Raw genomic sequence first — 12,775 nt, 5'->3', positions numbered from 1 at the left:
ATTTCATCTTTAGACCAGAGGGAAGAGTGCCCTCTATTGACCATCCAACTCCACTCCAGCAGCATCTGTTTTCCCATCTAGCACCATCCCTGCTTAGCTTTAAAGGCAAACCAGCAGTGGGATATAGGTTGCTATGATGCTGTTCCTATCCCAGCCTGGGACGGACAGAGCCTGACTTTCCTCCTCCATATTTATGGTATTGACAGATGCATACTGTGCAGGTACCAGAGTGCATTAATCTTTCAGGGCCACTTGATGTGTAGGTTTGATAGTGGAAAGACACTCTTCTGGTAGCGGATGAGTGTATGGGTGTGTACTTTGTTCAGGATGTAAGTGCCGTTTTTATTGTCATCAGTAGAAAGTACTGCTGCCCTGTGGTTTGTTCATAAACGCCCTCCCCTTCTTCACTCTCTCAGCAGCATTCTGGCGGTGAAACCTGAGCTGAGTCCAAATATAGCCTGACACGGTGAGCGGTCAGACGCTGGGACAGATGGGACAGCAGGCCACTCCGGAGGCACCTCTCAGTTGAACCTGGACCGGCTCACAGTCCTCCCACACACCGCCCGACTAAAAAGCTACTCTGCTGGAAGGAGACACCTCTGTCTTTCTCACACACACATCATATTAAGATTATATTGGAAGGATAAGACTGGAACAATCTGCCTTTGGATAACAACTTGAAGGTAAGGCTGTCCATTTTTATTTCTTGCTGATGATATTGGAATAATGCACAGGTGACTGATAGCGCCTTAACAGAGAAAGAGGGTCTGAAAGTAACAACTAGAATGTAATAGTGACATCTATAGAAATAAATTGAGTACATGGATATTAATTATTACATTTGTGATCCACTGCAGGGATAATGTGGTTATTTTCACAAGACATTACAGAGTACTAAATACTGGTTATTGAAAAGTGATAGCAGCAATGACGTAACCTGTTCCATTCTTTCATTGACAATGGGCATTGACAGCGGCTGTTGATCTAACGTCAGCCAATTTTAATATTTAAAAATGTTCCTTATTCATAATTAGCGTAACAAATTTTGTGTACAGGACCTGTTTTCCAGATAGGAAAAACACAGGCTCTGAAGAGAACACTGTCGCTAGTGTCTCTGACTGTGTATACAGAGTATGTTTGTATGAATGTGCTTGTATGTTTGTATGTATGTGTGTGTTAACAGGGGTCCATTTTGAGGGTGGGGTTTAGCTACTGCTGTGAAACATAGCCCAAGGGGATTAAAAATAACAACTGCTGGTCTCCTGGACGCCATCAATGCCACACTCATATAAATGTGTTCCCAAACTGACACACAAACAAGCTAACTTTTATGTCGACTAGCCTGTGGCACTCAACAATTTTATTTACATGATTCATCATCTTAAATGTTGTAACTGAGCTCAACTGTACTTAACACACATGCTCACACTACATACATTAAATATATTTATTTTAATTTTTTTTTAGCTACGGCTCTTTTCCAGAATAACCTTCTTTTGCATACTGGTCCCTCATGGGACTCAAACCCTCAACCCTGGTGTTGCAAGCACCGTGCTCTTACCAATTGAGATATGCACGTAAACATCATGCTTTCTTTTTCACCTGGTGCTTGTGTGTCCTAGAGCACCTGTTTATGAAGTGATATAACTATGTTGAAGATTCGACAGTACCGGTCACTCTCCGTAGTTTCATAAATGCATGGGCATGATTCAAACTTTTCCCCTGGGAAGGTGCCTGTCAATCACTGTATCTCTGGTTGAGGTCTGAATACGTAAGACTGACTCCACTTTCAAAGATTAGTGTGTGCCCACGTGTGGGAGTACATGTTTGTGTAGCCAGGACTGTAGTCTAACCTTTAGCAGTGTATGGAGACTACAACTAATTACATGTTGTAGTAATTAGCAGTTGGAAAACAGAATTGAATTTTCCAACTGTCAAAAGTAATGCATCTAGTGAAATGTTCTGTAGATAGAGAGAAAAATATAAAAGTATGAAGAAAAAGACATAGAGGGAGGGATGTTGATCAACGCAAATCATGTCTACTTTGACCTCTTGAAAGGTCTTTGTAAATACCCACCAGCTGTGCCCTAAGAATGCCCGTCTGAGTCATCCTTCAACAACTGCGATGGGTCTCAGGGAGAGTTTGTTTATTTTCACCGTGAGGTCTGGTTTTATTTTATTCAGATGACTATGCTGTGATATTGTTCATAATTAGTGTCTAACTGAAACTACTGTGATAACCCAACATCATGTTGGTTTTTGTATTATTCGTGTCTAACTGAATCTACTGTGATAACCCAACATCATGTTGGTTTTTGTATTATTAGTGTCTAACTGAATCTACTGTGTTAACCCAACATCATGTTGGTTTTTGTATTATTAGTGTCTAACTGAATCTACTGTGTTAACCCAACATCATGTTAGTTTTTGTATTCTTAGTGTCTAACTGAATCTACTGTATTAACCCAACATCATGTTGGTTTTTGTATTGGTGTTTCAGGATGCAGGACGGGAGCTGGAATCGGTCCCTCCCCCCCTCTCTGCTAATGAAGGATGGGAGCGGGGTTCTAGAAGGGGATGGGGGGGTGTACTCCGAAGCGTCTTCCGATGGGGATCTGTGCCTGGACTCAATGGCAGAACTGAACACTAGTGATGGAGACTTTCCGGACCTTACCGCATTTCTTAGCCAAGACGAGATCAACCGCAGCCTGGATCTGGCCCGGGAGGCCTTCAGTGACGCAGAAGACCAGGGAGGCCCTGTCTCTCCTATTTCCAGAACCCCGGAGCCGGCTCTCCGCTACCTCCCCTCCCTGGCCCCCCTCAACACCACAGAATACCTGACCAAAAGCCCTAGCTTCCCCAACTCAGTCAAAGTCACCTCCAGCCAGAGCGTTCACCTGAGCCGGCCCGTGCAGGCCACCTGCGACGCCACAGCCTCACCTGAGAAGTTCGTCTGCCACAGAAACATCACACCAGTCTACAAGCAGGATAGGCCGCGGCTGGTCCATGACGGCTTGGAGCTCAACGAACGAGCCGCCTCGGCCACTGAGTTCTGCAGCCGTGCCGCCACGTTTATTGAGGAGCTGTCCTCCATCTTCAAAGGCTCCAACAGGCTGGAGCAACAGGGGGAGGAAGACTCCTCCTCTCCCGACAGCGGCTACCTGTCCCCTAAGAGCCACCGGACGGCCACCCAGGGCCCATCTTCTGCACCCCCACCACCTCAGCCAGGCCTGGGTACCCGACCAGCCTGTATGACGGGTGGGTTGGGCCTGACGGGCATACCTCCTCCGAATGAGGCCGGAGTGCCGGTTGTCTCTCGTCATGTGAGTGAGGGTGAGTTGATGGGGGAGCAGCAACACGGTGGAGCCCAGAAAGTGGACGGAGAACTGTGCCTGCCACACTTCACCCAGAAGCTGAAGAGCCAGGAGGTGGCAGAGGGACACCCAATCCGGCTGGAGTGCAGAGTAGAGGGGAACCCTCTTCCAGTGGCCAGGTACGGAGGCTGTTGGGAGGCTGTTGCTTCGGCTGTCATGTTGTGGGTGTGTTAGAGTAAACAGCACTGGTAGAGCACTTCCATTGTCCAGTAGATAGGGTGCATTTTCTCAGCATAGCACACATTGTCTCGTGTTTATTGATACAGTATTGGACATAGGAATTTTAATGTTGTCATTAAGTAGGATCTCTATGGTTCTGTTTATCCTTTATTAATCTCTGGTGGTATGAGATGCCACTGTGATGTGGTGAGTAAAAGATTGGAATCCTGGCATCATTCCTTCCGATACTGGAAAATACAGTCACAGACACTATATTTAGTCCAAGGCAGTTGATCCTCTTGTTGGTCCGACACCAATTACCTTCCCCCCTCTAAGGGAAGTGGATCCCCAGGGTGAAGAAAAGATCCCCTGTCTGGAAGCCAGCCAGATCAAACACACTGTCTCCTTACTTGGAGACAAACAAGTGGTAACTTTAGAGCTTTGTTTTGGGAGGATTTGGATGTATGGCGAAAATGAGCCAACTGAAACACTTGGGAACACCTACTAAAATAGAGCGCAGTCAGTCCGTGATATCAGGCAGAGCCCTCAGTCAGATATTGAATTGCTGAGTGTTGGGGAAGAGGCGAGGTGAAGGGAGGTAGGAGGTGAGGTCTGTGTGGTGTCCACAAGGCCTCCTTGAAACACCTGCTTGTGTGGCTGGGACGGTTCCACGTTTTGTAAACACATTAACTAATAGGTCAAAGTCTTGCGACCAGCTGCTAGTTTGTTCTCTTAAAACAGCACCCCCTAACAGCAAATTCACAAGTGACCTTGTTTCTGGATTTGATGGAAGAGGGATATCCAGGTGGCCATTTTTTACGCTGATAATTAATTGCACTTACCTGGTGTCTCAGGGTTGAATGAGTCCCTTATTAGAAGCAGGACTGGAGCTGAATACCCCTGATATTAGCTGTGATGTGTTTAGAAGAAGAATTCCTCTGGCCATACAATAGGAATGGTGAATTGAGGTGGAGTCTATTTTTCCAGTTGAATCTTTGAGTGAGGTTTGCCTGAGTGAGGTTTGCCTGAGTGAGGTTTGCCTGAGTGAGGTTAGCCTGCTTGAGTTTGTCTAACCCTGGAGGGTGGTGGCCAGAGGAGTCCTGAGTGTTTTGTGGAGAGCAGGGTTGCTTTAGGGTTGTGTAATCCTAGGTAAAGAGCGGGAGAGGCCCGGGCCGTAGTTCTGACATGGATCCCTCCTGGCCCGGTGGGATATAAGATGCCTCTTCCTCTGTATAAATAGTCACCAGGCCAACAGGAGCCAGGCTCTGGAATTTGGGCAATGTCATGAGACTGCGTTTTCCGTCACCAAGCTCCCTACACCTCCTTGGGAAACATGAAGGTTATAGCGTTGTATTTTATCGCTAGGAAACAGGAGATGGGACAGTATGGCAATGCTGCCAGTATGAAAGACAGACATGTGGAGGGAGAGAGTGAAAGGGTTAGAAGAGAAGAGGTTAATAAAGGCTGAGACTGGCATAGACCTTGCGGAGATATATTTATGGTTTGCTTTGTGTTTTCTCAAATGCATGTAGAGTTTTTGTGGACGTATAATCTGTTTACATAACCAACCTAGGACCGGGATCTTAGTGTTTATTCATCAAGAATTGACACTAAGATGTTCATTTGATACTGAAATGTTGTTTACTGCAAGTAGTGTTTTGAGATTGAATAACCCGGAGGTTTTGCCATTGTTTTTGATCCCAAAATCCCATTTCTCCTGAAGAGCCAAGAGGTGGCAGTATGGTATTACTAATTCAGAAAGATGTTGAGCAACATCTTCAGTGTCCCCAATGGTCTCCGTCTAGGAAGGCAAATTACATCCTTGTAATGAATTAATCTACAACATACTGACCATATCAAGATGTGTAAGAACCTTGGCTGGTGTTACTTTTACACGTATGGAGAAATGTCAGATGCTTGGCGTTGGTCTTACGCATACAGTATGGACGAATGTCAGGGGTTTTCCACCACACCATCGAGTCCACTGATTCAAGTCACGCGATAATGGAGCCACATTCACTCTATTAAAATGGCCATATCCGGTTTTTAAAAAGCATCATTTTAAAAATGGTATCATTTTATGCCATAAATCATAATGGAAATAAAAATAGAGATGTTAACAGATTTACATACAGTGTGTGGTAATACTTTGGTATTTCTAGGACTATTTCGTACTGGTCAGATTGAATATGTGTCATGGACCCATGTCGGAGTCATAAAATGAATCAAAATGATGTAGGATAGGCTGTGCAGCTGGGATTTGGCCATGATTATGAAAAACATTCACACATTGTATTTTGGGAGTGTGACTTCATTACCGCAAGGCTAAGCGTGTTACACAAGTTTGGACATCCCAGAACAGAAGAGCATAGCACCAGTTCCTTCGAATGAACCACTATATGTTTAATAGGACCCAGTTACAAATGTAACAAAGTGTAGTCTGCTCTTTGCTCTAAGGCATGAGCTTCTCTGTTGAAAACTGTATGACAACACAAAGACATGCAAGAGTGTATTCTCCAAGGTGGTTAGAGGCTGGGCTATGGTAAAATCTAACCATAACATCAATTAACAACTGGTTCATTCTTTTCCCAGGCCCACCGGTGCTTTCAAATTAAAATGCCGGTTCAAACAGCCGGAAATCTGGGAGCACATGCAATGAACATTGTCGCATTGTAGAGCTCTGTCACAATGTTCCGCATTGTTTCTTTGCACTTCCATTGCTCTCCGAAGGACAGGCACACAGTGACATTTAGACTGCCTGTGGACGTGCTGCGCGGCAGAGAGAGATGTCTTAGCGTGGTTCATTACGCAGTGTCTGGGAAATGTAGAGTACCAGAGAATCCCTGTCAAAAGACATCAACCCCTTTGGCCTAGTCCAGTGATACCCCGTGGTTCATTAGTGTTCTGCTTCACCTCCTACACTAAATATAAGGAATAGGTAGCATCTTTATTCCAGTAAATCCTACACCGCTTCAAATCACCAAATGAGTTCCAGGTGTGGGGAGGCATGCCAGTAACGGGTTCTGTAAACTGACCCCAGGCTGTGTAGGTGCTGGATGGACATACGCATGCTGGGTTGGATTACACAGGCACCACGGTGTTGGCTGCATCTTACGATTTGAAGGATGAAGATACCTCCCTCTGTGTCTGGGTGTGTTTGGGTGTGTCTGGGTGTGTCTGGGTGTGTATGCGCCTGCGTGCGTGTCAGTCACATTTGTTCCCTGCAGTCGTACTCTTGCAGTTGCAGTGGGATCTTGTTTTGGGAATGATCCTGTAATGTGATTTACTGTGGTACCGCATGGATGCTGTGAACCACTGCTACCTCGACCATTGTGTTGTTTTACAGAACGTTTAGGATTTACATATTTCTTCCAGTTTAATTTGAATATTTTATGAACAACCTATTCATTAATCAGTTCATTTGAGTTTAAACGTTTCTCCTTGAAGCTCTCATGAATACCTACCTGGCAGCACAGATATGATGAAGGAAGGCTCTTCACTCTAATTCTTTGTTCCAGGACCTGCTAATTTTGTCCAGGAGATACCGGCATGGAGACTAAATAGCTTTTCCTCCTGTCCTCCTTACCACTGTACACTGGGTCTGACTGTGGCCTTACAAGGTAGTCAGGGTTGGATAGTTCACATTATCCTATAGCAGGTGTGTATGCTGACTTGATTCTCACCAGATGTTTCCTTTGTGTTCCAGAAGAAATATACAATACCACTTCCCCTAGACTTTGTTCCTCATTATGTTCATTTTTATTACCTAACTGTCTCTAATCTGTGTTCTCATAGATGGTACATGCAGCCGTTTGTGGTGGTGTGTGTTGGGGCGGGGGCAGTGTTGGTGTGTGTCAGTGTTTTGATCTCCCTTTGCTTCCCACAAGACTGTCTTTAATGGTTTCTCCGCATTTTAATGTTCATTTCCCCATGGCAGAGGCTTTGATGGGGTTGCCAGGTCCTGGCAGGAGAAGCCCCCCACCCCCCACTCCCCACCTCGAAAAAAAGTCATTTCTCTCATTCACTCCCAGACTAATGACTTGGTGATGAGGTAGTGGTGCCAACGTTTCCCATCCCCAGCGGAGGGGGGGCATTCCTAGAGGCTGGGCTCCGTGGTTGTGGTCCTCCGCAATTGTCTGTGGTCTTGGTGGGAGAGTCCTACGGTCCTTGAGCGCTTGGTATTCCTCAGTGTATACTTCAGCTCCTCAAACACACTAGTTCATGTGCTGAAAGAAACCTGTTTGGTGTGTGTGTGTGTGTGTGTGTGTGTGCGTGTGGAGATGCTTCTGTAAAGGTCAGGCTGTATTAGCAGCGGTGTTGTTTTTGAGAGCGATGACGCCATAAGTCTGTGTACAAAAGAGCGAAGGAGAATCCATCTTTAATTGTTCTGTTGTTTGATGTGTTTTTTAAAGGCTTTCTGTGTGATGTTCTTTCTTGTCATCACCATAACTGCCTCTCGTGCAAACAAAGCATTTTCTAAACCAGTCTTTTGTGATGAGAGTTTGTAAGTAGACGTCGATGGAGACAGCCGTGTGGAAGCGGCCTTGGCTGCACGGGATAAACCAAACACACACAACCACAGAGGAAACTTGAGGAAGATGAGAAGCTAGAGAGGAATTTTGCGCTGAAATCCAAACAAGGCAGCGGTTCCAACACCCTAGTTCCTATGCAGACGTTGGAATCTGTCAGCAAATATAGGATCCTTGTTTAAATGAAAAGTTCAAATTCACACAGGGCTTGTACTAACGCACATACAGTGCCCTCCACTGATATTGGCACCCTTGGTAAATATAAGCAAAACTGGCTGTGAAAAGAAATCTTTATTATTTATCCTCTTGATGTTTTGTTCAAAATATTAACAAAATCTAACCTTTTATTAAAGCAAAACATTTGAAAGAAGCAAATTCTCATCATGAAACAAATATTTTTCTCAAAAATATGTGCCACAATTATTGGCACCCCTTCGTTTTATTCTTTGTGCAACCTACTTTTGCCAAGATAACATTCTGAGTCTTCTCCTATAATGTGTAAATGAGGTTGAAGAACACATGGCAAAGGATCTGAGACCATTCTTCCACACACAATCTATCCAGATCCTTCAGATTCTGAGGTCAACACTTTTGGACTTCAACTCATCCCACAGGTTTTCTGTGGGGTACAGGGTAGTGGGCTTGGATGGCCATGGCAAACCCTTGATTAATTTTTTGGTCGATTTTGAGGTGTGTTTTTGGATCACTGTCCTACTTGAAGATCTAACCACAGCCCAGTTTAAGCTTCCTAGCAGAGGAAGTCAGGTTTTAATTTAATATCTGCTGGTACTTTGTGGAGTCCATGATACCATATATCCTAACAAGTTGTCCAGGGCCTTTTGAAGCAAACAGCCCCACAACATCAAAGATCCACCACCATACTTCACACTGGGGATGAGGTACTTTTCTGCATGGCTATCTTTCTGTCTACGCCAGACCCACCTCTGGACAAAAAAAGCTGTATTTTGGTCTCATCTGACCATAGAACCCGATCCCATTGAAATTTCCAGTAATGTTTGGCAAACTGTAGGCGCTTGAGTTTGTTGTTTGATGACAGCAAAGGCTTTTTTATGGTAACCCTCCAAAACAATGTGTGGTTATGAGGGTGGCGTCTGATCGTAGTTTTAGAGGCTTGTTGACCCCAAGACCCAACTAATGTCTGCAATTCTTCAGCTGTGATCCTTGGAGAATCTGTGGCCACTCAAACCATCCTCTCAATGCCTGAACATGTTTTTATTTTTCCACTTCTAGTTCAGCAGATGTCTCAGCCATAGCTTTAGTCCATCATTAGTAATATCCAGGTCCGTGTAATTTTACCATCTGGCTTTGGTCTTCATCCTCATATAACTGGACAGAGTAGACAGACATGGGTTGATGTGAGATGAATGTAAGAGAAAACGTGCTACAAAAGGGGGTTTAAAGTGTGATATTACATTAGCATTTTATTTATTTAGCAGATGCTCTTATCCAGAGTGACTTACAATAAGTGCATTCTTCTTAAGGTGTCTTAGAAAAACAACATCTGACAATCATAATAAGCACATTTTCCTTCACCGAAGCCATTAGTTGGCTAAGTCAGTGCCAGAGAACTCCAAGATAAGTGTTTTTTCCCCCCTGGGTGGTGGGGTTGGGGGGATACACAAGTTAATTAAGATACTCATCAGAGGTTGGTTTTCAGCCACTTTGAGAAGATTGGCAGGGACTTTGCTGTCCTGGCCTCAAGCGGAAGTTTGTTCCACCATTGAGATGCCAGGACAGGGAAGTGTTTTGCCATGGCTGAGCGGGAGCTGACCACCCGTGAGGGTTGGGTGGCCAAAAGTGGCAGATCACAGTGCACGGGAAGGGTTGTTGGGTTTAAGCATAGCCTGCAGGTAAGGAGGTGCCATTACCTTTATTGCACCATAGGCAAGCACCATGGTCTGGTAGTGGATGCGAGCTTCTACCCGGAAGCCAATGGAGCTTGCAGAGGAGTGGGGTGACATGGGTGAATTTGGGAAGGATGAACACAAGACGGGCTGCATCATTCTGGATTAGTTGCAGGGACTTGATGGCACATGCTGGGAGCCCAGCCAACAGTGTGTTGCAATAGTCAGGGATTAAGAGTTGGTTTCTTGAGGAGAAGGGAGACACAAGCTGACTTGAATTCAGAGGGAACACAGCCAGTGGATTGGAAGGAGTTGATGAGGAAAGTAAGGTAAGGTAAAAGGTCTACAGAGATGGTCTGGAGAAGGGAGGAAGGGATAGGGTCAAGAGGACAGGTTGTTGGATACCCTGACATCACTCGACATGGGACGTTGTCTGTAGAGAAGGGAGAGAGAGAGGTCAAGGAATGAGGTAGTTCACTGACAGTGTGGCCAGAAGCCTGCACAGGTTGAGTGAAAGAGGAGCGAATCTTGTCAACCTTCCTTTCAAAATGGTTGGCAAGGTCATCAACTGATGAGGAAGAAGGAGGTGGAGGAGGGGGAGGATTTAGGAGAGAGGAAAAGGTGGCAAAGTGTTTCCTGGAGTTAGAGGAAGATGCTTGAAATTTAGAGCGATAGATATTGCATTTAGCAGCAGAAACAGACAAATAGAAGTTAGAGAAAAAGAGAATTAAAGGATGACATGTCCGCTGGAGGTTGTGTTTCCACTTTCGCTCGGCAGCCTGCAGCCCTGTTCTGTTAGCTCTCAGTGACTCAGTCAGCCATGGAGCAGGAGGGGAAAGTCGGGCTGGCCGAGAGGACAAAGGACAGACATAGTCAAAAGAAGTGGAATGAGACGAGAGTCAGGAGACAGGAGGGAAAAGGATTTGGTAGAAGGGAGAGATTATAAAATAGAAGAGGAGAGTAGAGGGAGAGAGGGAACGAAGATTATGACAATGCATTATTTTCTGGGAAGGAGTTGAATTAGCAGGGTTAGAAGACAGATGGAGAGTGACTGAGACAAGGAAGTGATCAGAGAGCTGGAATGGACTTGCAGTAAGATCAGCTTGGTTACAGCATCTCAGGAGGATTAGATCAAGCACATTGCCTGCCTTGTGGGTGGGAGGGGACTGGGGGAGGATGAGGTCAAAGGAGGAAAGGAGTGGAAAAAGAGATGTTGACAGAAATAAATCAAAGACAGGTGTTGGAAGGTTAAAGTCACCTATCACTGATGGTGAGCCATCATCTGGAAATAAGCTTAACAAATTGTCAAGCTCATTTAGGAACTCTCCTAATGCCCCTGGTGAACGATAGATGACAAGAATGTTAAGCTTTAGTGGGTTAGTGAGAGTGACACCATGGAATTCAAATTAGGATATGGAAAAGGAGATAGTGGAAAGAGAGAGACTCTCCACTTTGGAGAGATGAGAATACCTGTGCCACCGCCCCGTCGACCAGATGTTCTTGGGGTTTGAGAGAACACATAGTTGGATGAAGGAAGTGTGGCAGGGCTAGCAGTGTTTTCTGGGGTGATCCATGTCTTTGTCAGGGCCAAAAGGTCAAGGGATTGAAGGTCAGCATAGGCTGAGATGAAGTCTGCTTTGTTGACAGCATATTGGCAATCCCAGAGGCTGCCAGAAACCAGGGATCGTCTAGGACTCCGACAAGGGGAGGAAAGGACGGGAATAGAAAACTAACATACTTATCAAAGCAACAGAAAAAAGGAAGAGAAAAGCTTATACAACTAGGTATTAACAACGAAGATACTCAAGTGGGAGAGTGAGGCATTCCTCTCTATCCTTCCTTGACAAATGCGGCACAACGTCATTGTTTCAGCAGGTCTTCATTTCAGTAACAACACAGCCACTTACAAGATGACTAAACCAAGTCCACAGTAACCATTACTGAGCAATCTGCTAATACTACAACAAGGATTAAATAGGCTATGTGAAAAAGACTGCACTCAATTGCAATAGGTCAAGCAAAACAATACCAGTAACAACTAATAGTATTAAGCAAAATATACTTAAATTCTTTAGAAGCTATAGTACCAAAATGCTGATGATATTGATAGAGAGGTTTGTTTTACCAGGTTAGTATGATAGGAACACATTTTTTTTTGAGCAATTGTGATTAACTGTCTTGCTTAGGGACAGAACAATAGGGTTTTTCTCCTCGTCTTCTTGGGGATTAGAACCAGAGACCTATCATTGTTGGCCCAACACTCTTGAACGCTAGCATAACCTGCCACCCCATATGTATGGTACTGCCTCATCTTTCTCTCTACTCAGCAACAATATGTGACGCCCGACACAGGATAAATGTTACTCTGACTGTTTGGCCTGTTTTAGGAGTCATTTAATCACGCTGCCTGGAGTGCTAGCTGCCATTTTCATTTATTTTTGTTAGTGGAGGATGAGGATGTTCTCAATAATAACTGCGTTCGCGTGTGTGAAACTGTGTGTGTTTAGTGGGCTCCGGAATGAAACAACAGGAGTGTATGGGTTGCTTTCCCTTCATGAAACACAACTATATCAACAGAAGAAAGGTGACCTGTGAGGTAAATGCTGTTTTCAAGCAGATGTGACAGTGTCAGATCGACGTAACAGTTTGCGGTTTCCTACGCTACGGATTGAAGTGTGTGTGTATGTATGTGTGCGTGTGTAAAAACATGACTAGATGTATGCTACTAGTTAACACCATGCTGTTTGGGAATGCAGTGAGGTAATGAGTCAGCAATCATCAGTTATCCCTATGCCTATTAAAGGTTATGGCGTCATTACTGCTTCTTATTTGCAGATATATAATAAAT

The 12,775-nt window shown here is 44.8% G+C and overlaps 1 protein-coding gene across 7 annotated transcripts in view; it reads left to right on the top strand.

Annotated features, from left to right (window-relative positions):
* Positions 1-454: 454 nt before the first annotated feature.
* The window catches only part of palld (palladin, cytoskeletal associated protein), a 73,147-nt gene continuing 60,826 nt past the window's right edge, over positions 455-12,775 (top strand). For 2 of the 7 annotated variants that reach the window (XM_010872154.5, XM_020049102.3), the window contains exons 1-2: positions 459-683; positions 2,501-3,493. In XM_010872154.5, the coding sequence (XP_010870456.3) occupies positions 2,502-3,493 (992 nt within the window). In that variant the 5' untranslated portion in view covers positions 459-683; position 2,501. Of the gene's footprint in view, positions 684-2,500; positions 3,494-12,775 lie in introns of all 7 variants that reach the window. The other 5 variants (XM_020049107.3, XM_020049104.3, XM_020049105.3 and 2 more) reach the window with 4 other exon arrangements.

Source organism: Esox lucius, chromosome 8, assembly GCF_011004845.1.
Source record: "Esox lucius isolate fEsoLuc1 chromosome 8, fEsoLuc1.pri, whole genome shotgun sequence".
Lineage (NCBI taxonomy): Eukaryota > Metazoa > Chordata > Actinopteri > Esociformes > Esocidae > Esox > Esox lucius.
This window is presented reverse-complemented; position numbering and strand designations above follow the sequence as displayed.